Source organism: Nicotiana attenuata, chromosome 3 (assembly GCF_001879085.1).
Source record: "Nicotiana attenuata strain UT chromosome 3, NIATTr2, whole genome shotgun sequence".
NCBI lineage: Eukaryota > Viridiplantae > Streptophyta > Magnoliopsida > Solanales > Solanaceae > Nicotiana > Nicotiana attenuata.
The window spans coordinates 47,469,353-47,495,316 of record NC_031991.1 but is presented as its reverse complement, the minus strand read 5'-3'; the positions used below and the strand labels follow the sequence as shown (position 1 = coordinate 47,495,316).

Here is a 25,964-nt window from a genome sequence, read left to right as displayed (position 1 = left end):
TTTTAATTGTTGTCCAAGGGTTTGGTTTCAGATTCAATTGTATTCTGGTTTCAAGTTTTGGGTGTTGTGATTGTGAATTCCAATTTGGTTCAAAGTGGTTCTATTTCCTTGAGCATCCTGGGGTCGGTCCTGTTGCTGAGACACTACTCTTGCTGTTGCTCGTTTGCTGATCATCTCTTCTTCTTGTTTTGCTTTAATTTTCCAGGTATATTTCAACCTTCAGGGATTTCACTTAAACATGTAGTTGGAAGCATGATTTGAAAACGGAATAAACAAGGCACTATTCATGGATTTCACCTGTTCTGCGTGTATTTCCTTTCTAGTTATTCTATAGTTGTAAAGCTTGAATTTATGCATTCTCCAAAGGATGTCATAGTCAGTTTGAATGTGTTAATTTGTGTAGCAGTTTCCTTCTGATTTGGGATTGTTTTGGACTGTTTGTTAAAAGTGAAGTAGGTTCTGGGCACATATGCATGTATAGGGGTCTTGGGTGATTATAAGAACTGTGGGTATTAGGTGGCTGAGGGACTCCTTTAATTCAGTAATTTGTTAATCGAGTAAATTAGTCATGGGCTCATGTATAAATTTGACTGAACTGTGATCATATGGCTAATTGTTTCAATCAAGCCACCAATGCTCTTGATCATTGATGTAACGGTTGATATCATTTTCAGATTGTGTGACGTTTATTTGTTTGTTATTGTGTTCTTAAAACTCGAGTTGCCTTCTATTGTTGATTGGGATCGAAGGCATGACCTCTGAGGCCCATTTCGAGTGGCACCTCGTGGGGATTTGGGGCCTCCGTTCAGGCCCAAAAAGGGCAACCATGAGATCTAATTCCTGCGCCCCTGTGGTGTTATTGGGTCTATTGGGCCTCATTTTTGGCTAGGTTGGTTTCGGGCCCAAAGTAGTGGCAGGCCAAAATCACTTTTGGATTTAATGGCGTTAAAATTAAATGGTGGACTTTGGGCCTTTCAAGTTAAGTGGCATACTCGAGCTAAGGGTCTCTTCAGTAATGGGGAGCGTCCTTGTTCGAGTTTGGACTTGATCTTGGGGCCTAATTTTTCTTGAATACCTTGATGTTAGTTAATTCGACTAATTAGGTTTTAGGAATATAGACGTATCCTAATAGCTAATAGTAGCTCATCTTTAGGACGCCCTTTTAAAAGAAATTAAGGTGCGCCGCGCCAAATAAAATCACAAATTGCAAGGAACTCTTTAATTACTTCATTAAAATATTTAGAATTCGGGACGTGCCATTTAGCGGATTTTCATGGCCTCCCGCGAAGATAATAACACGCTAGTCGCTTTAGGCGCACTTTTTAATAATCTTACTTTCCTAAATACGGGTGTGCATTTAATGCAACCCAAATCCAAATCCCAAAATGTTGAATAAAAATGTGTCAAGGATACGGGTGCATTTCATGTGACGTGATCCAAAAGCACATTTTTAAACGACGTTCACTTTCTTAATTTTTTTAAAACTAAAAACGGTTAAATAATCTTTAAAATTGCACTATAGGATGACATGTATTAAAATCAGACTTTAGCCAAATATAGCAGTTGAGCGACCGTGCTAGAACCACGGAACTCGGGAGTGCCTAACCCCTTCTCCCGCAGAGTCAAACCCTTTCCTCGATTCGGGATTCGAACCGGTGACTTGGGACACCATAAATCTCCCAAGTGGCGACTCTGAATCTCTTAATAAACGAATCCCGTTTCGATTGTCCTTTAATTGGAAAAACTCCCTTTATTATACACCTTCGGGGGTGTAGTATGAAAAAGGAGGTGTGACAGAGAGTTTGGGGAGTTTAGCATATTTACCAGCAGTAGAGAGGCCATTGGTATTGGATGTTCAGGCCTTGGCCAACCTGTTTGTGAGATTGGATATTTTTGATCCGAGTCGAGTATTGGCTTGTATGGTCTATCAGTCTTCTCTTTATGATCGTATTAGGGAGCGTTAGTATGATGACTCCCATCTGCTCGTCCTTAAGGACACGGTTCAGCACGGTGATGCTAAGGAGGTCACTATTGGAGATGATGGTGCATTGAGGATGCAGGGCAGGCTGTGTGTGCCCAATGTAAATGGATTGCGTGATTTGATTCTCCAGGAGGCTCACAGTTCATGGTACTGCATTCATCCGGGTGCCACGAAGATGTATCAGGACTTGAGGCAGCATTATTGGTGGCGTAGAATGAAGAAGGACATAGTGGAGTATGTAGCTCGGTGCGTAAATTGCCAGCAGGTGAAGTATGAGCATCTGCGGCCGGGTGGATTGCTTCAGAAGTTAGAGATTCCGGAGTGGAAATGGGAGCGGATCACTATGGATTTCATTGTTGGACTCCCACAGACTCAGTGGAAGTATGATGCAGTTTGGGTGAGCTTATTTCATTCCTGTGATGATTACCTATTCTTCCGAGAAGCTGGCTCGAGTTTATATCCGCGAGATTGTCAGAATTCATGGCGTGCCGATATCTATCATCTCAGACCGGGGTAAGCAGTTTACATCACAATTCTGGAGGGCCGCACAGCATGAGTTAGGTAACCGGGTGAAGTTGAGCATACGATTTCACCCTCAGACGGACGGACAGCCCGAGCGCACTATTCAGATACTTGAGGATATGCTCCATACGTGTGTGATGGAGTTTGGAGGTTCTTGGGATCAGTTCTTGCCACTTGCAGAGTTTGCCTAGAATAACAATTATCAGTCCATCATTCAGATGGCACCGTATGAGGCTCTGTATGGTAGGCGGTGTCGGTCTCTAGTGGGTTGGTTCGAGCCGGGCAAGGCTAGATTATTGGGTACAGACTTGGTTTAGGATACTTTGGAGAAGGTTAAGGTGATTTAGGATAGACTTCGCACAGCCCAGTCCAGACAGAAGAGTTATGCAGATCGAAAGGTTCGCGATGTTGCATTCATGGTTGGAAAGCGGGTCTTGCTCCGGGTTTTGCCTATGAAAGGCTTCATGAGGTTCAGGAAGAAGGGCAAGATGAGCCCAAGGTTCATTGGTCTATTTGAGGTGTTGCGGCGAGTTGGGGAGGTTGTTTATGAGTTTGCCTTACCTTCCAGTCTAGCAGGAGTTCATCCAATATTCCATGTTTCTATGCTCTGAAAGTATCACGGTGATCCATCTCACATGTTGGATTTCAGCTCAGTCCAGTTGGACAAGGATCTATCTTATGTTGAGGAGCCAGTAGCTATTGTGGACAGGCAGGTTCGAAAGTTAAGGTCAAAAAACATTGTTTTAGTGAAGGTTCAGTGGAGGGATCAGCCGGTCAAGGAGGTGACTTGGGAGACCGAGAAGGATATGCACAGCTGTTATCCTCATCTTTTCACCACTTCAGGTATGTCTCTATACTCGTTCGAAAACAAATGATTATTTTAAGAGGGGGAATATGTAACGACCCAGCCGGTTATTTTGAGAGTATTAGACCCGATCCCCCATTTATTGCTTTCCCTGTATCTGTTTAAGCTTATATGACTTGCCGGGAGGTTTTGTTTTGGTTTTTGGAGTGTTTTGGGACACTTAGTCCCTGAAACGGAAGCTTAAGCCTTAGGATTTTAGCCGTAGTCGGAACTGTGTGAAGACGACTCCGGAATAGAGTTCCATCGATTCCATTAGCTCCGTTGGGTAATTTTGGACTTAAGGACATGTCCGGATTATGTTTTGGAGGTCTGTATCTTATTTAGGCTTGAAATGGCAAAAGTCGAATTTTTGAGATTTTGACCGGTAGTGGACTTTTTGATATCGGGGTCGGATTTCGATTCCGGAAGTTGGAGTAGGTCCGTAATGTCGAAATTTACTTGTGTGCCAATTTTGGGGTCAATCGGACGTGATTTGATAGGTTTCGTCATCGGTTGTGGAAATTTGAAGTTTCAAGTTCTAAAGTTTGAATTGGAGGGTGATTCGTGATTTTAGCGTTGTTTGATGTGATTTGAGGACTTGACTAAGTTTGTATGGTGTTTTAAGACTGGTAGGTATGTTTGGTTGAGGTCCTGGGGGCCTCGGGTTGATTTCGGGTGGTTAACGGATCATTTTTGGACTTAGGAAAGTTGCAGATTTCTGGTGTTCTTCAGTTCTGGTTTCCTTCTTCGCGTTCGCGAGAGGAGACTCGCGTTCGCGGAGAGGAACAGGTTGCAGGTGAGATTTTGTGCTTCGCGTTCGCGAAGGAGGTCCTGCATTCGCAAAGCACTAAGGTAGTTGGCCTACGCGTTCGCGATGGAGGTCCCGCATTCGTGTATAGGGAATGGCTAGCTGGGTCCCCAGGCCCTTATGCCTACGCGTTCGCGATGTTGGTCCTGCGTTCCCGTAGGGTTGAGTTGTGAGGCCTTTGCATTCGCATAAGGGCATCACGTTCGCGATGAAGAAATTCTGGGCAAGAATAAGTTGCTCTTCGCGAACGCGAGGGGTCTTCTGCGTTCGCGAAGAAGGGAGCACTTGGGCAGAATATTTTCAAAACGAGGGTTTGGCCATTTTTATCAAAACTTGAGTTTGGGAGCTCGGATTTGGACGAGATTTTGAGGGATTTTCTGAAATATCAATTGGGTAATAATTCTGCACTTGATTTTGGTTATATCCCACTAATCTATCAGTAATTTCATCATTTAATTTCAGATTTGGGGTGAAAATTTGGGGAAAATGGGAAGAAATTCTTCAACTATGATTTTGGGTTTTGATAGGGATTTTGACATCGGATTTGGATAATTTTGGTACGAGCGAACTCGTGAGTGAATGGGTGTTAATATTTTGTAACTTTTACCTGATTCCGAGACGTGGGCCCGTGGAGACTTTTTAGGGCGATTTTCCAATTTCTTGTTTTAGCTTTGATTTCATTAACTAGAACAGTTTCTTATAGTTATATTTATGTTATGTAATTGATTTTGGCTAGATTTGGGTCATTGAGAGTCGGATATTCGTGCAAAAGGCAGTCGGATATTCGTGGAAAAGGCATTGTTACCGATTGATTGAGCTTGGTTCGAGGTAAGTGGCTTGCCTAACCTTGTGTGGGGGAATTCCCCTAAGGATTTGGTGTTGTTATGTTATATGAGCGCCGTGTATGCGAGGTGACGAGTGAGTACACGGGCTAATTGTTGAAAAAACTAATTTTTACCGAGTAATAACCTGTTTTTCATTTTATCCGAGCATACTAGCATGTGTAGTTATCCTGTTAGCCTAGAATAGCATGTTTACGTGCCTTAATTGCTTATCTGAACTCTTTGCAGCATGTTTAGCGGATTCCTGTTCCTTGTCCTGACTTGTACTTAGCCTAAATTGTAGGTTTTCTTGCTGTAACTGTTATCCTTATTTTGTTTGAGTTGCGTATTTACTTTGAGACTACAGAACGGTATTCCGGGAGATCCCCCTGCATGTTTACTTTTGAGACTACGAGGCGGTACCTCGGGAGTTTTCCCTGCACATTTACTTTTGGGACTATGGAACGGTATACCGGGAGATACCCCTGTATATTTACTTTGGGACTACGGGACGGTATTCCAGGAGATTCCCCTGCACATTTACTTTTGGGACTACGAGACGGTATATCGGGAGATCCCCCCCCCCCCCCCCCCCGGTTGCTATTTCTGTACACTATACTGTATTGTTTTTCTGTAATTTCCTTCTTGTTACAATTCAATCTTTTATTATACTGCGATATTTCTTTGCATCACTACTCGACCGAGGTTAGGCTTGGCACTTACTGCGTACCATTGTGGTGTACTCATACTACTCTTTTGCACATATTTTCGTGTGCAGATCTAGGTGCTTCTTACCAGCCACGTCATCAGTGAGCACCTACAGTAGGAGACTTCAAGGTATATCTGCCGCGTCCACAGACTTCGGAGTCCCCCTCTTTTCTCCCCTATGTCCATTATCTTCTGTACTTCTTTTGTTAGATTCTGATGTGTAGAGACATTAGATTTCCTTCTGTAGTTTGTGATTCACGATGTTCCGGGTTTTGGGAAGGCTGTGTAGTATTGAGGAGTTGGTTATTGTACATGCCGAGCGGCATGGTTTTCAGTTATGTTGTTACTGTTACAATTAGTTGTTAAATTTATGTTCTCATTTCATTATTCCGCAAATGTTAAGCTTACCTAGTCGTAGAGACTACGTGCCGTCACGACATCTTACGGAGGGGAAATTTGGGTCGTGACAGTTTATACACCCATATACCCTATTATACATCATTATACAAAAACTGACTTCGTATTCTTCCTTGCATCTTTTCTGAAATTTAACTCAAATCTTGCTCAAATCTACTCCAAATCACTTCAAATTTAATTTTTTAACTCCTTTTGTTGTTTTGAATCAATTGGAACAACACTCAATCTAAACAACTAACAAACTTAAAAAATCCAACTTTCGAAAGCGAAGCTTTGAATGGCTTTCAATGGTGGACATCTACTCTTCAATTTTCTTATATTACAACCGCGTGACATAGGGGGAGAAGCAAAAATGGCGACTCCTTGAAGCATATGTAGAAGGTGTGAGAGAAGAGAGAAAAAGAGCCAAATAAAAAATAAAAAACTGACTTATATTTTAATGCGGGTTAAAGAGTGCAAAGAAAATTTCAAAATATGTATAACCTGGACTAAATCAGGTTAGAGCTTTAAATGTAGATCATTTTCGGATGAGCTGTAGGCCCAAGTGATATCTGATGTAATTTTGTCTTAAAAGAGGCCTATAAGTTGATCTTACCAAACACCATCTATTAGTGCAAAACTAATATGGCGAATTTAAAGTTACGAAGTTGTAAATTGTTTTAAGTTTATAAAGTATCATATTTTTCTACTTTTGTTTGTTTAGTTCTAAAGTATCCACTTGAACGTATAATTTAATGTTACAATAGTATAATTTTAAAAAAATATAACTTATAATTCGAACAAAATAATGACCGATTTATTATAGACTTTGCCTAATTAACAAACAAATAAGAGATACTTCCTCAAATTGAAATGGAGGTAACACAACTTAACACCATAATCAAAGTTAGCACAATGCAACTTGTGAATAAATTTTTTTAGGTTATTTAATAGTGGACATTTTGGAGTCTTTTCTCTATGTTATCATTTTATGTACTAGACATAACATCTAAATTAGAAAATAGAGAGTAACGCTATGCTATTAAACTCGTACATAGACCAACTTTCCTCGTATTTCTTCCTACATTCAATTAAACTTGCCAGAAAAGCACATGCATTCAAAGAAATTCCTGTCAGATTGTTTACTACGCACAAGAGAAGTAGGATTACTACTCCTTTTCAGCTGCACCACATGCTCTTTCTTAATCTCTTTGCCTTCACTAACGACTTTAACTTGACAGAAATCTGGTGCATTCTTTTGAACATATTCTCCTACTCCATGTCCCTTCTTCACTCGTCTGTAACGAAAATAAAAACACCAGAACTCTTTAGTTCTTCAAATTCTAACTTATACAGATCAAAATTGGATAAAAATATCAGATGTGACTATGAGAGAACTATATTTACATGGTGGAAAGTGATCGCTTAGTTCCAATCACAATGCTTGTAACGTTGACGACAGTGATTAGATCAAGTAATGTTTTGGCTGGTGACTTGCTCTCCACAAGTACAGTATCTACTGGTACCTGCATATCAATCCCGAGTCAACCTCTTTTTGTTTGGCAAGAGGGAAACCTGCGGCCGCTATAACCTCTGTCACAGCCTCTACCCTTCGGGTGAGCACTTTGTGCGCACTGGGTAAACCTCCCCTTGTGTAATAGTCTGCAAACCACACATGGGATGTAAACCGCACTAGGCAAGCCCTGTACGACAGGCTCAACCCAGAAGGCATTGAGAGGAGATTCGATCCCAGGTCATCCGTGTGGATGACCACCCTCCTCCAAACCAATTGGGCAACCCCAAAGGTTTCCCCGTCAACCTTTGATTTTGGCTAAAATGGGAATTTTGCAGATAATGTAGAAATGAACCTACCTTGGCATCATTGCATAGGCGGATGTATTTTTCTAAGAGATTTTTCCTCCTGTTACTCTCTTGATTGATGTAGGCTTGCACCTGCTCTCTGCTCAATTGGCTTTTTGATAACTTTCCAACTTTCAAAGCAAAATTCAAATTGTTAACAAGTTGGTCAAAAAAATTTTTTTTTTTTGTTGCTTTTTCTACATTAATATTCCACCCTTTTTGCTAAAGTTTGTTCAAAAACCACGGAAATTTTAGTTGGAATACAAATGACTGCAATGTGCTACCAATTTCATTTATCGCAACTAGCCCCTTAATTTACGAAGGACCAGATACATTGTGACATAACCTATGCTTCTTGTCAAGGTAGGCAGCTTTTAGTTTTGTCGTTAGCTACTACAAGGTAAGAGGCACCATACTTTGGGTTGGCTCATCTCCAGAGAAAATAAACATATACCGTCGAACCTCTACATAACAATCATTCACTATAAAAATTAAGTTTTTCTTGGACCCAATTTTTATAGTATGTGACAATATATGTCTTCTATAGCAACACTTCTTTATAACAGCAAAAAATATCGGAACAAATGAGGTTGTTATAGAGAGGTTTGAGTGTATATGAATAATTTTGTTAATTCATGTTAATACTCTTTGAGCCACGCATCTTCATGCGATCAGCCTGCCGCAATCAATAGTGTATGCAGAATTTTGTTCGAGAGATGTTGACCGATTATCATAACCAGCTTGTATGTGAGTTTGGGTCTAGAGTTTTAAGACTTTGCTTTCTATTTTAAATTGATATTTATTTTATATTATTTTCAAGTGGTGTTAGTCTAGTCACATAAGCAAGGAATTGAGCAGAACATTAAATATCTAATCATGTAACTAAAAACTATTCGTATTCTGGGATTCCCTCTTTTGCTTGATGTACAGATTATCCTAACTTAACATTCCCCTGATTTCTTCAATACATCATTCTGTAAAGCTGTAGTAATCAATGGAAAAAGTAGTGAAGACACAGTATGAAAAACTAACACAATTTTCCTATGCCTGTGCTACTGTTTTGGATGAAGCATCAAATTCAAACTAAATTGACAAATGGAGTAAAAATTACCTGGTGAAGGAATGTAAGTAATAGGAGGGAAAATATGGACAAGGCAAATGCGAATTCCTGGGGAAATAGCATGATCAAGCGCCCATTGAAGAACATGCAAGTCATTTTTGCCAACAGCTACATAAACATCATTCGTTATTCCTCCACAATCTTTGTTACTTACTTCACTCTTGCTATCTTCTCCAATCTCTTCTATTTCCCAAGACATCTCTTTTCTAAATCTTGATGCTATTATTGAAGCAGTGAATTATACTCCCCCATCTCTTCCAGTCCAAAAAGGGAAAGAAGAAATGGCTTAGTGGGGACTGAGGATAAATATTGTGGACTTAAAAAAAAGGGAGAAAATATGGAAGAAGGAAACAAATATTAAATGCTTACGGAATTGGCCGATTATGAGGAAAATAAACAAAGGTCGTCGTTATCGAAGACACAAAGTAAGGAAAAAGGTTTTGATTCTTTCTTTTGTCAACATTTGCAGGCTTTTAAACATGTCACATTCTATATACCAACTGTGCATGCCTTTTATGTAAAAAGAAAATTTGCTTTTCCATTTCTCTAGTGCAACATGCTTCTCCTTGCTATTTTCTCTTTGGACCGACCTCAGATAGCGATCTATGAGGCAATGAAACCATCTAGTTTGTTTTTAATGGGAATTTAAGCTTTTTGCACGAGGTAAAGTGTTTTTGGACCATATCATGGTGTTCTAAAAATGCAAACCAATGGCTAGTATTGAAAGAAAGAATAGAAAAGTTGAAGAAATTTTCTGTATATTTTCGATTGAATCTCTGGACTGTACAGACTATTCCTTATATACAGCAAAGAATGGAATCTAAGGTATAACTACTTGTACACTTGTCTATCATTCTATTGGCTACTCTACAACAAACCCACATGTTATTTACAAAATAAATAAATTATGCAAAAATATAAAAAGGCTAATCTTATCTTCAGCTTCTTCTTGTGAGTCCAAACGAATCAATTTATTGAGCCCAATAAATGTGAGCCCAAGAATAATACAGAAACCCAATATCTTCATAAGGTCTGGTCAAGGCATTAGTTACCGTTGATGTCCTCCACGTGTCTTGATCTCAGCTACTCAAAACCTTCACAAGAATTTTCAGACATCAAATGTATCGAACTTCCATCAGATACCAGACTTTACCCTTCTGTCAAAATGAGCTCTTCTCTTCTTTATTCCTTTTCTATATCTTTGAGCAAAACTCCATGAATCCCAGAATCAGAATGGGGTTTTGTCTTCCCAATATCCCCCCTCAAGTTGGAGGGTAACCTGGTGACCCCCAACTTGTTCAAAATCTCTGAGTGAGAAACCCGTGAAAGTGGTTTTGTGAAAAGATCCACCAGTTGGTCTTTAGAAGGAACAAAAGATAGGGTAATTAAGCCGGAAAGGAACTGTTGACGCCCAAAATGGCAGTCAATCTCCACATGTTTTGTGCGTTCATGGAAGACGGGGTTCCGGGCGATGTGAATGGCTGCTTTGCTATCAGAATGAAGAGATATGGGGAGATTTACTGGTGCTAACAGATCCTCAAGAAGACGAACAAGCCAAGTAAGTTCTGTAGTTACTCTGCGGATAGATCTGTATTCTGCCTCTGCAGATGACAAAGAAATTGATATTTGCTTCTTTGATTTCCAGGAAATTGGTGCTCCTCCTAATGTGATGAAAAATCCACTTACAGACCTTCTTGAATCCTTGCAGGAAGCCCAATCAGCATCACAAAAGGCAAGCAAAGAAAAGGATGGTGCTGCTGAGAGAAGGATTCCTTGTCCCGGATCTAAGCTTAAGTATTTCAACACTCGTAATGCTACAGTGAAGTGAGAGAGACATGGCTTCTGCATGTACTGGCTTAGAGTGAGAACTGCAAAGGAAAGATCTGGGCGAGTGTTAGTCAGGTAGTTTAACTTCCCAACTAGATGTCGATACACTGTGGGGTTTTGCAAAGGTCCTCCATCATCAGCTTGAAGTTTGGAAGAAGGGTCAAGAGGAGAGGTAACTCGAGCCAAGTGAGAAACTTCAAACTCATTCAGCATGTCCAAGGTAAATTTTCTTTGACTCACAATGAATCCTTCTTTTTCTCTCAGAATTTCCATCCCTAAAAAATAATGTATGCTTCCTAGATTTTTGACTTTGAATTCAGTGTTTAGAAAATCCTTGATGTGTTTGATCTCTTCCAAATCATCTCCAGTTAGTAGGATGTCATCTACATAGACATCTAGTATAGAAATCAAACTTCCCGTTCGTTTAAAAAACAAAGAGTAATCATTTAATGATGAAGAATACCCCTTAAAACTCAAAGCCCCTGCAAGCCTGGCATACCATTGCTTGGATGCTTGCTTCAATCCATATAATGACTTCCTTAGTAAACAAACATGCTTAGGACTAGGAGGTGTTAAACCTAAAGGAAATTTCCTGTACACCTCCTCCTGAAGATCACCATGCAAAAATGCATTGTTGACATCCAATTGAGACACATTCCAGTCTCTTTTGGCTGCAATAGTGAGCAAACATCTTATGGTGGTCATTTTGACCACTGGTGAAAATGTCTCTCCATAATCTAACCTCTCTCTTTGGACACCCCCCCGACCACCAGCCTTGCCTTTAATCTTTCAACTCTTCCATCTAATAGATGCTTCACCTTGTACACCCACTTACAAGGTAGAGCTCTTTTCCCTTTGGGTAGCTCAACTACAACCCATGTGTGGTTGTCTTCTAGAGCTTTAATCTCTGAATCTATAGCTGCTATCCAACCTGGATGCTGACAAGCTTGTCCAAAACTGTTAGGCTCTGTAAGTGTAGATATTGACTGCATGACATGTTGATTGTTGGGAGATAGGGAAGAAAAACAGTACTCCCTAGGTTTAGTTGGTTGAGTGAAACAAGCAGCTCCTACATCTGTGAACATGATATTACTGCACACATAGTCTCTTAGGTAAGTTGGTTGATTGGAAACCCTTCCTGACCTTCTCATTGGTGTAGGCTGTTTAGGTTCAGGAACAGGTGATCTAGTATGTGATGTATCTGGGATAGGTGGAAAAGAAATTGGACTAGAAGGTAAGTAAGGATGGTGAGGTGTAGATGAAGAACTTGGTGATGGTGAAGAAAAATTATCAGAAAGTTCAGGTTCTAAAGAAATAGGTGAGAGATGATCCTGTGGTGGAGGTGAGTAGGTGTATTCTGTACTGAAGGTTGAGTTTGGGAATATAGGCTGATGTGAATGTCTGTTCTTAGCAAAAGGAAAATGTGTCTCATGAAACTTGACATCCCTTGACACAAATACTATTCCTGTTGATAATTCTAGTAGCTTATATCCTTTTTGATGAAGGGGGTATCCAAGCAAAACACAGGTTGTTGCTCTCTCATCAAACTTTCCTCTTCCTTGTGCTAATGTTGAAGCATAACAAAGACATCCAAAATTCCTAATATAATCATACTTAGGCTTCTTCTGAAACAAGACCTCATATGGTGTTTTGCCTTTAAGAACACTGGAAGGCATCCTATTAATAAGATGTGTGGCAGTTAGGATAGACTCTCCCCAATATGACATAGGCAACTTTGATTGAAACATCAAACCTCTTGTAGTTTCCAAGAGATGTCTATGTTTCCTTTCAACAACTCCATTTTGTTGGGGAGTTGCTACACAAGACAACTGATGTAGAATTCCTTGAGAAGCTAGGAAAGCTGCCTCTTGTATACCTTTCCCCAGTTCCATTGCATTATCAGATCTTATCACTTTGACTTTCTCATTGAATTGTCTCTCAACCATAGATAGAAAAGATTTAAGCATAGGAAAAGCATTACTTTTAGCACTTAATAAAAATGTCCATGTCCCCCTACTATAGTCATCTACTATAGTGAGGAAATATCTGAAACCATTGTAAGTATTTGACTTATAAGGTCCCCATGTGTCAATATGTATAAGTTCAAATTTGTGTTTGGAACTTATTTTACTGACAGGGAAAGGGTTTCTGGTTTGCCTAGCCTTAGGACACACATCACAAACAAACTCAGAATTAGATTTACAATGAAGGAAATCTAAATGTTTCATTGCTGAAAATGGGAGGTGACCCAATCTTACATGCCAAAGCGTAACATCTGAAACAGCATTGACTAGGACTGGACTAGAAAAAGAAACAGACTCTGAAATGGAATTTCTTCCTTTTGGAATTGAAAGTACATCACTACTGAATAAACCCTTAGACTTAATACTACTTGGTTCCAATAAGTAGAGCCCTTCTCTAACTTCACCAAAAGCTTGAGGACTCTTCATTGAAAGGCCCTGCAACACACACTCAACAGATGTGAAAAACACATCATATTTGAATTGAACACAAAACCTATGAACTGATAACAAACTATATTTGAATTCTGGAACATGCAATACATTGTTCAGAATATGACCAGGCAGAATAGAAATGCTCCCTATCTAAGTAACAATCACCTTGAAAGAGTTAGGTAAACTGATATTCAAAGGTACAAGGGAGTGGAGACAGAAACAAGAAAGAATTAGGATCAAAACACATATGCTCTGAGGCACCTGAATCAATGATCCAGGTGTCTGATTTTAAACTAGTGAAAACTGACCTTGAGTACTTTAGAATAGTACCTGCTACTGCATTAGCATTGATTCCTGTATTTCCTGCCTGTGCCATCTTTGCTTGCTTATAGATGTGCATCATTTCTGCAACCTGTTCTTTGCTGAGTTGCTGACCGAAATTATTCCCATTAAGTTCATTGCCTTGTCCTGCTGGGCTTTCATGCTCTTCATTTGCCATCACTGCATTTCCCTTAATCTGATTCTGATATCCTTTGTGATTTGTGAACTCAAAATCATCAGGAAAACCAATGATTCTGTAGCAATCTTCCTGTGTATGTCCTGTTTTTCCACAATAAGTACAGGACACATTTGGATTGTATTTCTTCTTTGCTTTGAACTTCTGCTAAGGCTTAATAAACCTCTGTCCAGAGTTGTTAAATTTGGGTCCTCTGGTTGCTCCCCTTTGTGTCTGGTTTCTGAACTTCTGATGGTTTTTCCCTTGTCCTGTAGTCATGAAAGCTGCAAAATCAGCTAGAAGTTGTGCATTAGGCTCTTTGTTCTCTCCTGCTGCCATGAATGACACTGATTGAGAGTTAAAATGTGCATTTGCATAGACTTCCCTTTGATTTTCATCCTGTAAGAGGAGTGAATAAGCAACATCCATGCTAGGCAAAGGGTTCATCATGAGGATGCTTCCTCTTGCTTGTGCATAGATGTCATTTAGTCCCATTAGGAATTGGATCAACCTCTGATCCTCCAGTGACTTAGTTAATTTTGCCTTTCCTTCACAAACACAAACACAAGAGCAGCATATGATGACATTCAAAGCATCCAATTCATCCCACAAACGCTTGAGCTTAGTGAAATATCCTGCAATATCACTATTTCCCTGTACTAATCCTGATAGTTCTTTTTGCAGATGATAGAGCTTAGCTCCATTTGATCTCCCAAATCTCCGCTCAAGGCTGTCCCAAAGCTCTTTTGCAGTTTTGGAATAAATTACACTATCTGCAATATCCTTTGAAAGAGCATTAAGGATCCAGGAGATGACCATGTCATTCACACAACTCCATTGTTCAAGTTCTGGAGAGTTCAGATCTGGAGATTTGCAAACTCCATTGATGAAGCCAAGCTTCTTCTTAGCTGACAGGGACAAGAGAATGGATCTTCTCCATCCTGGGTATCCTCTTCCATCAAATACTGTATTGACTAGAGTCATACCCGGAGAATCAGAATTATTGAGGTGATAGGGGTGATTAACATCATAGGTCACAGCCTTTGTAGCATTGTTGGTCTCTGCAGTGATGGTTGTGTCACCCATTTTGTTCTAGTGAAAAGCCGATGTAATAGATAGATTAATTGATTGTATTACTGGATCGAGCTAGCTGCTCTGATACCATGAAAGAAAGAATAGAAAAGTTGAAGAAATTTTCTGTATATTTTCGATTGAATCTCTGGACTGTACAGACTATTCCTTATATACAGCAAAGAATGGAATCTAAGGTATAACTACCTGTACACTTGTCTATCATTCTATTGGCTACTCTATAACAAACCCACATGTTATTTACAAAATAAATAAAGTGTGCAAAAATATAAAAAGGCTAATCTTATCTTCAGCTTCTTCTTGTGAGCCCAAACGAATCAATTTATTGAGCCCAATAAATGTGAGCCCAAGAATAATACAGAAACTCAATATCTTCATAGGGTCTGGTCAAGGCATTAGTTACCGTGATGTCCTCCACGTGTCTTGATCTCAGCTACTCAAAACCTTCACAAGAATTTTCAGACATCAAATGTATGAACATCCATCACAGACCAGACTTTACCCTTCTGTCAAAATGAGCTCTTCTTCTTCTTCTTCTTCTTTATTCCTTTTCTATATCTTTGAGCAAAACTCCATGAATCCCAGAATTAGAATGGGGTTTTGTCTTCCCAATAAGTATTTACTATCATTTGATTTTCCTTCCAATATGCCATATATCCTTTTTCCCGTAAGATTCAGGAAAATATAATAGCAGAGACTTGTGAAAATCCATCAAAAATCCTAATTTGTTATTATATCTCCGTTCTTCGGACTACTAGTTTGGTCACGTCTTGACGATTAGACAATTTAAAATCATCAATATCTTGTGATCACCGGTAGTCCTGAAATTATTAGGAGGGACTTTAGCCTTTAAGCTAAATTAATTCCTACGCTTGATTTGGTATCAACTAGTATGAAAAAGTTAGACAAAAAATCAGATAATATAGCTGATATTAAAGGCTTAATTAGCTAATTAATAAAATAAGACTGACTCATCTGAGTTTTTCTTTTTCTTTTTCCTTTGATCAGGTAAAGGTTTAAATTTTATTACTAAATAGCACCAAGAAGGTGCTTAAACTGTATAACAATAGTAATCACCAGTGTAGTACATTTCCAAATGCCGTGTTTCAGCAACCACCTGGCGTATACTTTGTAGCTATTGTTCATCTGTTTCCAAATGCTATTATTAATCTGAGTTTCCACTTAAGCTTTCTGTTGTAGCAGTTTTAGATATGCAGGGAGACATATTTTGGTGCGAATGTCACACACACAGATTTTTATAATCATCTAACTGAGCTCATATTAGTACACCATAGTTTATGGGATAATCTAATTACCAACCACATTGTAGGACCATCTCAAAAATATTTATGCTATGCAACTAAAAGCAAAAATCAGTAATTCACTGTTCTGTCTTGTTAACAAGAGCTCTACCAGTTCTTCCCTGTCTATAATGGGTCTGGTTATAGTCAACCTGTTAGAGTAGGGGGCATCTTTTTGGATCTCTTTTCCATCTACATGCGGACAAAGGTCAGACAACATAGGCTGTAGCAATAGTGGAGTGGACCATGTATCCACTACTGCAAATTGGTTCATCTGTTGTAATGAATAGATATGCTGATAATAGCATCCACTCAGCAAGCAAAGAAGAAGAAGATATATTCCCATTTTGAAAGCCATCACAAATGTCATAAGTTGATGGCATCATTATCCATCACCATCAATCTCATTTAAAACAGATCTAACTTGTTATTATATGAGAATTGATTCCAAAATTGATGGATGGTGCAGAACGCACAATAATTTCTGGGAGCAACAGATGCCACTGTTAATATAGGGTAAAACTTAACAGTTGTAAAGTAGAAATATTTTTCAAGCTAATAGTTGTGTAGGAGTTCTATTGTATAAGGGGATTAAGTGTATGATCTTGAAATACAAGGGATGTAATTTGCATTTGACTCATATTAGAAGGGTGTTCAGAATAATTTACCAGACTATATATATAGAAACTCGTTACATTCCATGTATAGAGTCAACTCTTCTTAAAAGATGACTAAAATTCCCTCTTTCCTCCTTAAATTGCTACTTGTCTTGATATTTGCTGGATGGGTATCACTTTGGCTTCTCAAGCCCACGCAACTATGGACTAAAAGTTGGAAGATTGCAGAAGCAAAGGCATCAACCTCATTCTTAACCCAAGCTGGTGAAGTTCTGATTTCCAAACTCAAATTATTTTAGATGTATAGGTTTAACTTCAACCTCACCATTTACATGTACAAGAAATGTTAATCTAATGTCCTGTTCAGTGTTAATCCCCTCCAAAAGAGTGAATGTTTTATCTTCCTTTTGAGGTCTGCAGGTCTTAATTTTGCTGTCTACACCTTCCCTGTTATTGCTATAGCTATAGTAGGTTTTATTTACTTGGAACTGAAACAAAAGGAACCAACCAGCAGGTATGCTTTTCACCTGCAGTATATATATAAGCATAATAATGTTGAATATAGGCACTTTCATGCAAACATGTGCTGAATTTGGTTGACAGGAAAGGAAGATCTTCACTATCTGTTCTCTCCAATCCACTAGTTGTGAGTAGGTATTTAGGAATTCTGTCTGGGTTTGAAATCCTTGCTGTATCTCTATTCGTCATCTTTCTAGCATGGACATTCTATGCGCGTATCTCCAGTGACTTCAAGAAGATGATACCAATTAAATCATTCACTTTGCACGTGTAAGTATAATCCTATATTTCCATGCAAATATGATAGCATCATTTGCAACAAAAGTATCAGAGTACTCTCTGATAATATTTTCCAACTCGGCTGTTTTCAGATGGCAATACAGAATCTTTAGAGTCGCAACAAGGTGTGGTTTATTAGCAGAAGCCTGCCTAGCTCTTCTTCTTCTTCCCATCTTGAGGGGGATGTCAATATTTCAATTAATTGGCATCCAATTTGAAGCTTCCGTGAGATACCACATTTGGCTAGGGACAGCAATGATATTATTTGCCACTTTACATGGTGGAGGTACTTTTCTAATCTGGGGTATGAAACATCGCATTGGAGATGAGGTAACCTCATGTAATCATTTGAACATTACTTCCTTTTTCAATTTAGTTTGAACATATGTATCTATGCTTTGTTACTAAGTCCTTTTTTGTGGAAAATTATAGATGTGGAAATGGCAAAAGGTAGGGCGTATTTACCTTGCCGGGGAGATCAGTCTTGTTACAGGATTGGTCATCTGGATCACTTCACTTCCACAGGTCAGAAGGAAACGATTCGAGATCTTCTATTATACACATCATTTGTACATAGTGTTCATACTATTTTTCCTGCTTCACGCTGGAGATCGCCACTTTTATATGGTTTTCCCTGGCATTTTTTTGTTTTGCCTCGACAAGATACTCCGAATAATTCAATCAAGGCCAGAAACGTATATTCTTTCTGCTCGAATCTTCCCTTCCAAAGCCATAGAGTTGACTCTGCCAAAAGATCCAAGTACAAAATCAGTAATCTCTCTCCAATTTAAATGCGAATATGCTTTCTTAATTCATGACTAGGCCTAAATAATCAACCTACTTAACACACTATTTCAGGGTTGAAGTATACACCAACAAGTGTGATTTATGTCAAGATCCCAAGGATTTCAAATTTTCAATGGCATCCCTTTAGCATAACTTCTAGCTCCAAAGTTGATAAAGACACTATCTCTATTTTGATCAAAGCTGAGGGACAGTGGACCAGCACTCTCTATAATATGCTACATTCAAAGACTGATGCAGAAGCTGATGGAATGAGGTTTTTTCACGTAGCAACAGAAGGCCCTTATGGACCTTCATCAATGGAATTTCTAAGGTAAAGGAAATGATGTTATTTCATGTTTGATTTTAGACCAAGTTATCAATCATATTTCCCCATATATAATAAGTTGTTGAATCTTCTGCAGATATGATAGTCTACTTCTAGTTGCAGGTGGAATTGGGGTTACACCATTCTTCAGCATTCTGCAAGAAATCACCTCAGCAAGAAGTAACAAAAATGTATTACCTGTAAAAGTACAGCTTGTCTACATCATAAAAGATTCCCAAAGCATCTGCTTGTTAGATCCAGTTCTACCGCAGGTTTTTGATGAAGAACAAAGTTATCTACAATTGAAAGTGTTTGTCACGCGGGAACACCAAGCCAACAGATCCCTACGTGAAGTGCTAGATGAGGTCGCTAAAATACAAACCATTCATCTCGCCAACAAGCGTTCTGGTTATGCAGTATATGGACTTGAGAACTTGCGATGGATGGCCGTCCTCCTTTTGTTGGTGTCTATCATTTTTCTAGCATTCCTTAGCATCTTCAACCATATTATTATCAGGCCTAATAAGAAGTCATCTGAACAGAAAACTGCCTCCTCAATAGTAGACGCTCTTCTCATATGCTCATTTGCATTAGCACTAATATCTAGCACCTTAGTGGCTACCTTATGGAGATGGAAGAGGCTAAGTGAAGAAATTACACCATTTTCTGGAAAAAAAAGAAAACCAATGAAACCAACAGAAGCAAGCAGAGGTTTTGATCAACATGAAATCCATTTTGGAGCAAGGCCAAACTTTAAAGGTATGTCCATGTCCTTGTTTTAACATTTAACTTCCAATCTATTGGCGTTCTAACATGTCGGAAATTGAACAGATATATTTTCCCAATTTGCTAATGAATCTAAGGGATCCAATATCAGTGTCTTCGTTTGTGGGCCTGAGACAATGAAAGAGTCCGTAGCTACAACTTGCCATCAATATTCTCAGACTTTCCAAAGCAAAGGACAAGAACAAAAGCCATCTTTCAGCTTTCACCCGTTAAATTTCACTCTCTAATAGTCTTTGTGATCATTGGTCGAACACATTGTCCACAAATGAACTAAATAAAGTCTTTGGCCTTGACAATCAAGTATCAACGAAGTACAGGTTTTCAGTTTCCTTGGATACTGAATGTTCCAAGGGATATCCCATCTAGTGACACATCTTGCATTTGAGTGTAGCCGTATATGATAAAATAAAATATAAAACGAACTGAAGAGTTATAGTACTTGCTAGGTTTTGCTTGAATCGATTTTAGGTAAACGAAGATGAATTGTAATTTGTGAAAGCAAAAACAAAAAAAAAGATTTAGAGTCTGTCAGAGAGCCAAGAGACCACCCCAGACCTACGAGAGGCCTGAGAACGATCCTCTACTGCGCAGAAGCCCAAGGGCCACCAAAGCTGTCAATCACGCTCTGGTCTCATGGCTACACTTCATCAACCAGACTTGGTTTTCTGTCTCCTTAGAACTCAAGGATGCAGTGGTACGAGCCTATAGAACAGATCCTGTTCAAGTAAGGTCGTGCCCAATAGATGCAGTAAGCGGCTTTTTAAATGTTTTGTTTGTAACTTCAACTAGCGATGTGGTAGAGAGAGAGATGGGCTTCAGTCGCTTATAACAGACCGTGTCATTAACTATGAGATCTGCTCAGATTTTTCCATCAAGTAACTGATAAACAGAATTGAAGAAAAAGTTTACTTTGTCGTTCTTGGTTTTTATGGAATACAATTGCTGTTTAATTAGAATCAATCCAAAAGTTAGGCTCCATGACATTTCTTATTATTACACCGTTTTTATTTTACGTTACCATTTCAAAGGTCAAGTCTCAAACCAAAAAACCCACCACCTCTCCCCCAAGATTTAATAGGGGTGTGACCATAAGTTTTGGAAGTTTTTTTTTTCATATATGTGTTTGTTTATAGAATTAATTTAGTTTTTGGGAGATTTTGAAAATCAAAACTTCAAATCTCAAATATAGTTTAAGACCTCTTTTTGGGCCAAATGATGACCATTTAGGACTTTTTAGCTTAAAAAAAAAGACTTTTTAACATGTCAGACTTGTCCTAAAATTCATGTCCAAACACATTTCCAATTTCAAATCAAACTTCATTCAAATCAGTTTTTTTTTTTTAAATATTTGGGAATCTATATTCCCACGGGTTAAATTTACCCCTAAAATTACGCGAATAGTTTAAATTTGTCGTCCATTAATCATTGAAGCCAAATCTATCCATGAACTAGATTTGCCCTTGTAGTAATCTTGATGCACATAGACATTCGAAAATTGCCACGGAGGTGCACCTAGTTTTAGGTAGTGCAAAAACATGGCGGTTTGATTATCTGAATAATGGTTGTGATCTCTCTTTCACAGTAACGAGTTTGAATTGCACATGAATACAAAAAATCAACCCTTAACCGGGAATACCGGCATTTTCTACAACAAAGGAAACAAAAATGCAATACAATATCTACACAGCCGATAGTAGTTCCGATTCTTGTGACAAGTACTTATCTCCTTCCTCACTTGCACTACTGCTTCTATCTTTCATGCTGCTGACAGTAGGTGTTAATTCAGCTAGCAATTCATTTTGTGTTGCCTCCACATTCTCACCTAGCAATACAGCAACCACCTCTCTCATAGTAGGTCGTCGGAGAGGATCCGGGTGACAACAAGTTAGGCCTAGTTTCAACATAGCTTCCATTTCGTCCTCCGAATACTGCCCCCTAATCCTGTCATCTGATGCCTCACACAATCTCCCTTCCCTGTACTTTTGTCTAACCCAATCAATCAACACTTCCTCTTCCTCCACCACAAACCGTGTGTCAATCGGCCTTCGCCCGCACGCCACCTCCAACACCACCACCCCAAAACTATAAACATCACTAGCTGCAGTTGGAGTAGCCCTTGTCACAACTTCAGGTGCTAAGTACCCTAATGTACCTACTACCCTAGTTGTATTAGGGACACCACCATGAGTGTATAACTTTGCTAGACCAAAATCACCCAATCTCCCTCTCATTTCACTATCTAACAAAACATTGCTAGATTTAATATCCCTATGTACAACCACTTGTTCCCAACCATGATGTAAATAGTTCAAACCCTCAGCAACATCAGCTAGGACCCTCCTCCTGTCTACCCAATTCATAACCTTCTCTGGCTTATCAAATATCCATTTATTCAGACTTCCATTAGGCATATAATCATACACAATCATAAGTTCATTCCCTTTCCTGCACCACCCTCTCATTTGTACTAAATTCTTGTGTTGAAGCCTTCCGATAGTCGATATCTCAGCCATGAATTCCCTTATTCCTTGTCTCGAGTCATGGTTCACACATTTCACCGCCACTTCTGTGTTATTAGATAGTATTCCCTTGTATACTTTACCAAATCCACCAGCCCCAAGTAGCTCGTCTTTAGAGAACCCTTTTGTAGCTAGGTTAAGCTCTTCATATGAAAATCTATGAGGCCAATACTCAAGTTCCCAATCTTCAATTACATCATCTTCCTCCTTACCCCTCCTCTTCCACCAAACCCAATAAAATACACACAAACAACCTAACACAGCAGCTACACAACCAACTACAATCCCAGCAAAAGCACCGGGAGATAACGAAGACGTCGAATTTTCCAGCTGAAAAACAGGCAAATTCGTAGTATTAATATCTCTTGCAACTCCAGAATCACTAAAACTCCAAGCTAAAACCCTTTGTGCCTCAATCCATTGAGTCTTGGAAGCAGAGAACCCAACAAACATATCAGCAGACGTGTAATTTGCAATTATGGGTTTTTTATAACTTAACATAGTCTTAACAGGCCGTGACATACCAGCTGGAGCTATAGTAACATTAATCTCGAATTCAGGCCCATTGAACTCGATCCAAACATGAATATTTTGTCCACTTCGCATATTTAGAGGCACGAAAGAATCACTACCATTACCAGAAGAATTATAATATCCAGCCGTTTGAGAAACGACAGATTCGATGCTGTTAAGATCAATTCCGACATGGTTTCTATCCGGATCATTGAATTCCGGGTTACGACCCGTATCAAACTCGACGGCGAGAAGTGGAGCCACGGTATGAACGGTGGCGTTAGTGAAAAGTCCAAAGTATTGGCTGGAGAGAGCGTTGGGTGGGGAAGTGGAAGCTGAAAGAACAAAAGCGAGGCCGAAACCGGGACTAGAGGGATCATCAGGGAGAATAGAGAAGATGAATTGGGTAGAGAAAGAGGAGGAAATGGAAGTAGAATTGGAAGTGGATTTGATAGGAATTGGAGATGGGTAAAAAGCACGGCCGCGGGAAAATTGGTTGGAGTCGTTGGTGAGGCGGATCACTGGTGGCTCAAGGCGAGCATCGTCGATGAGGTTTAGAACTGGGGTGGAGTTGGTAGTGAAGGAATTGAAGAGAAATTCGAGGGCAGAAATAGATGGGAAAATTGTAAGATTGACGAGAATGAACAGTAATTGTAGCATTTTGTTGGATTTGCATTAGAGAAGAGATTTTTGTTTGAAGGAAAGTAGGAATTGTGTTAATGACATAGTCCTTTGAAGGGAAGAGACTATTGTTGTTTCTGTGTAAATGATGAAGATGACTAAGCTCAAACATCCTTTGACTATGTCTAATTGTCTATAGATAAAGAATTATCAAAATCAAATAAACAAATAAAAGCAACAACAACAGTAACATTTTGCACAGCTCCATCCACAAAAGAACACCTACAAGAAGAAAAAGTCTCATACAAGAAGTTTGTCGTAAACTTCATATTTACTTGCTGGTAGCTTCTTCTAAAGTATAAGAGAATTTCATCTTTGCTTTTAACTTTGTCATCGTCACATATTAAACATACGAAGAGAGAGAAAGACCAACATCTCTCTAACTAAACACTAACCCCCAGCCAACCAGGCATGGCCACATCCCCACCCCCCTCTAGCGACCCCCCCCCCAATCGGAAAGTCGCCGGAACCTCCACATATACCACAAATGCTGTCAATCAATGCTGTGGAGGAAGACAAATCAGAACCAATTTCCTTCAAAGAAGTCCTACTACACAAGAATCTTGCATCCTCGACAAGCTATGATCCGCCACAATGCAGTAGCCTTACACAAGCTTTCGAACTAAATCCGGGGAACATACCGATCCCTCTGTCTACCGAGGATAAAATTTGACTCTATAAACCTTGGAAGGAATCATCAAATTGTTTGGGGGAAAAATCCCACACCACCTTTTCAAGGCCAAGCTCTCCAGTCTATGGAAACTAGAAGAACCCCTTGCCCTAATTGGTAAACACTGTAGTGAGAACCAAACTAGAGCCAAACCAAAAATTAGGACTTGGAAGTGTATCCAAGAAGGATGGATAGTTTGCCTTAAAGCCACTAGATGGATTGTCCACAAAGGGGATAGAGTCAACATCCTCTCTAACAACCGGATCCCAAATATGCAACCCCTTAATAGAATCATCCAGGGACCTTGGCAGAATAATGACCTTACCATCAAAATAAATTCTATCTTCAGCAATGGGGAATAGAATTTTGATTCTATCCAATACCCTATCCCCATGGACATCAAACAGGTGCTTCAATCCATCTTCATTCCCACATCATCCAACACTGAGGACCAGCTCATCTGGAACCTCACCAGCAATGGGCTTTTCAACTCAAAATCAGCTTATAATCTGATTAGTTCAGAAACCACCCCCAATTCAAATCAAGAAGATACCTTTGGCTGGATCTTAAAACTAGGAGTCCCTAACAAGATAAAGTTCTTCACCTGGTTGGTGCAGCATAATAGACTCCCTACTGCATTGCACTTGAATAACATAGGATTAGATGTCAACCCTTAGTGCCACCTATGCGCCTCCGCAGTGGAAGATATCAACCACATCTTCTTTGAATGCAAAAATGCTAAGACATTCTGGAACTCCCTAACTATGGAATGTACTAATGTATCCTCCCACACTCACCTTAATTTCTCAATGTCTCAATGGGAGGACACTTGGCACAGAATCATGCAATTCAACAATGCTATCACCTGAAAATCGCTGCTACCATTCTGCTTTTGGGGAATATGGATAACTAGGAATAACAACCCTTTTGAAATAAAAAGAACATTGTCCCTGTCAAACATACCATTGCTAGGGCCACAGAATATTTTCATGTGGCGGTGAAACTTACGGTTAAGACCGATATGCAAATGATACATATTAAATGGAAGCCACCCCCTATTAGCACATATAAACTCAACGTTGATGGGCATCATGCCCAATATCATGAGCAGGAGGAATTGGGGGTGGGGGGCGGGGGGTTATTAGGAATAGCAGGGGTGACTGGGTTATGGGCTACTTGAGAGGGTTACCCCATACCATAGCCCTCAACGCTGAAATACAGGCCCTTTACCAGGGGCTAACTTTGACACTCCAGCACAAGCTAACACCGCTAACAATCTCCACTGATTCTGCACAGGTTATCAGACTGATTAATGAAGGTAATTTGATTTTTAACTCTATCATTCATGAATGCAGGTCCTTGATGGTGCAGCTGGGGAATCCAGCACTGGAGCATGAATACAGGGAATAAAACCAGGTGGCGGACCTCCTCGCAAAGGAAGGAGAAGAGAAAAAAGCTTTTGACAGGACAGTAATTTTGGCAATTCATCCGATGTTTGTAAACAAAGCACTATGGGCACTGCCTAGTAAAATGGATATAACTTTTTGCTCAGAACTCCATTTGGTCTCCACAATATATAGTTGGAAAGTTAACTCAAAGGGATACAACTTTCATGTTTTACGTTTTTCCAAATTCCAAACGGAACGGGGCGAAACGCGCAAGATTTGAGCCAAAACGAACGAAACCGGGGAAAAAAGGCCAGTTAGGCGCCACAGGCAGCGCCTGGCGCCCAAATTTCTGTTTTTTGTTTTTTTTGTAGAGCACGAAGGCTTATCGAGCCTCTTTTTATAGAGTGTATAGCAATTCTGCCAATGCAGTACGAATTGCATGGCTGGCACAATATGAGTACTATAACCACGCTGCCTGTATGAAAAAACAAACTTTGCAGAACCCTTTCACCTAATCGATCGTGGTGAAGTCAGCAATGGATTCGGCGGATCATACACCTTATGCTAGGATTTGGGAAGGACATTTACGAGACTGAGGTGAGTTTTAAGAGAAAGACGGGGGTGGATTTTTTTGCTCTAACTGGCACTT

General features: G+C 39.5%; 4 protein-coding genes across 5 annotated transcripts; 1 reads left to right on the top strand and 3 right to left on the bottom strand.

Annotated features, from left to right (window-relative positions):
* Nucleotides 6,974–9,466, bottom strand: LOC109223684 (U-box domain-containing protein 52-like). Its single transcript, XM_019388080.1, has 4 exons — nucleotides 9,052–9,466; nucleotides 7,953–8,071; nucleotides 7,488–7,606; nucleotides 6,974–7,378 (listed from the first exon to the last, which is right to left on the bottom strand). The coding sequence occupies exons 1-4, from the start codon at nucleotides 9,257–9,259 to the stop codon at nucleotides 7,168–7,170; spliced, it is 657 nt and encodes a 218-aa protein (XP_019243625.1). The 5' UTR covers nucleotides 9,260–9,466; the 3' UTR covers nucleotides 6,974–7,167.
* LOC109224336 lies at nucleotides 11,625–14,925 on the bottom strand. Its single transcript, XM_019388921.1, has 3 exons — nucleotides 14,024–14,925; nucleotides 13,674–13,918; nucleotides 11,625–13,435 (listed from the first exon to the last, which is right to left on the bottom strand). The coding sequence occupies exons 1-3, from the start codon at nucleotides 14,923–14,925 to the stop codon at nucleotides 11,625–11,627; spliced, it is 2,958 nt and encodes a 985-aa protein (XP_019244466.1).
* Nucleotides 16,637–19,879, top strand: LOC109223683 (ferric reduction oxidase 8, mitochondrial). 2 transcript variants are annotated; one of them, XM_019388079.1, is made up of 9 exons: nucleotides 16,639–17,113; nucleotides 17,270–17,363; nucleotides 17,453–17,638; nucleotides 17,740–17,977; nucleotides 18,080–18,172; nucleotides 18,311–18,407; nucleotides 18,506–18,764; nucleotides 18,856–19,517; nucleotides 19,590–19,879. In XM_019388079.1, exons 1-9 carry the CDS (start codon nucleotides 16,960–16,962, stop codon nucleotides 19,769–19,771), a joined length of 1,965 nt encoding a protein of 654 aa, XP_019243624.1. In that variant the 5' UTR covers nucleotides 16,639–16,959; the 3' UTR covers nucleotides 19,772–19,879. The 2 variants fall into 2 exon arrangements, with proteins under 2 accessions (XP_019243623.1, XP_019243624.1); XM_019388078.1 differs by having other exon boundaries at nucleotides 16,637–17,113; nucleotides 18,080–18,407.
* LOC109223682 (L-type lectin-domain containing receptor kinase S.1) lies at nucleotides 21,092–23,580 on the bottom strand. Its single transcript, XM_019388077.1, has one exon. It carries the CDS (start codon nucleotides 23,234–23,236, stop codon nucleotides 21,224–21,226), a length of 2,013 nt encoding a protein of 670 aa, XP_019243622.1. The 5' UTR covers nucleotides 23,237–23,580; the 3' UTR covers nucleotides 21,092–21,223.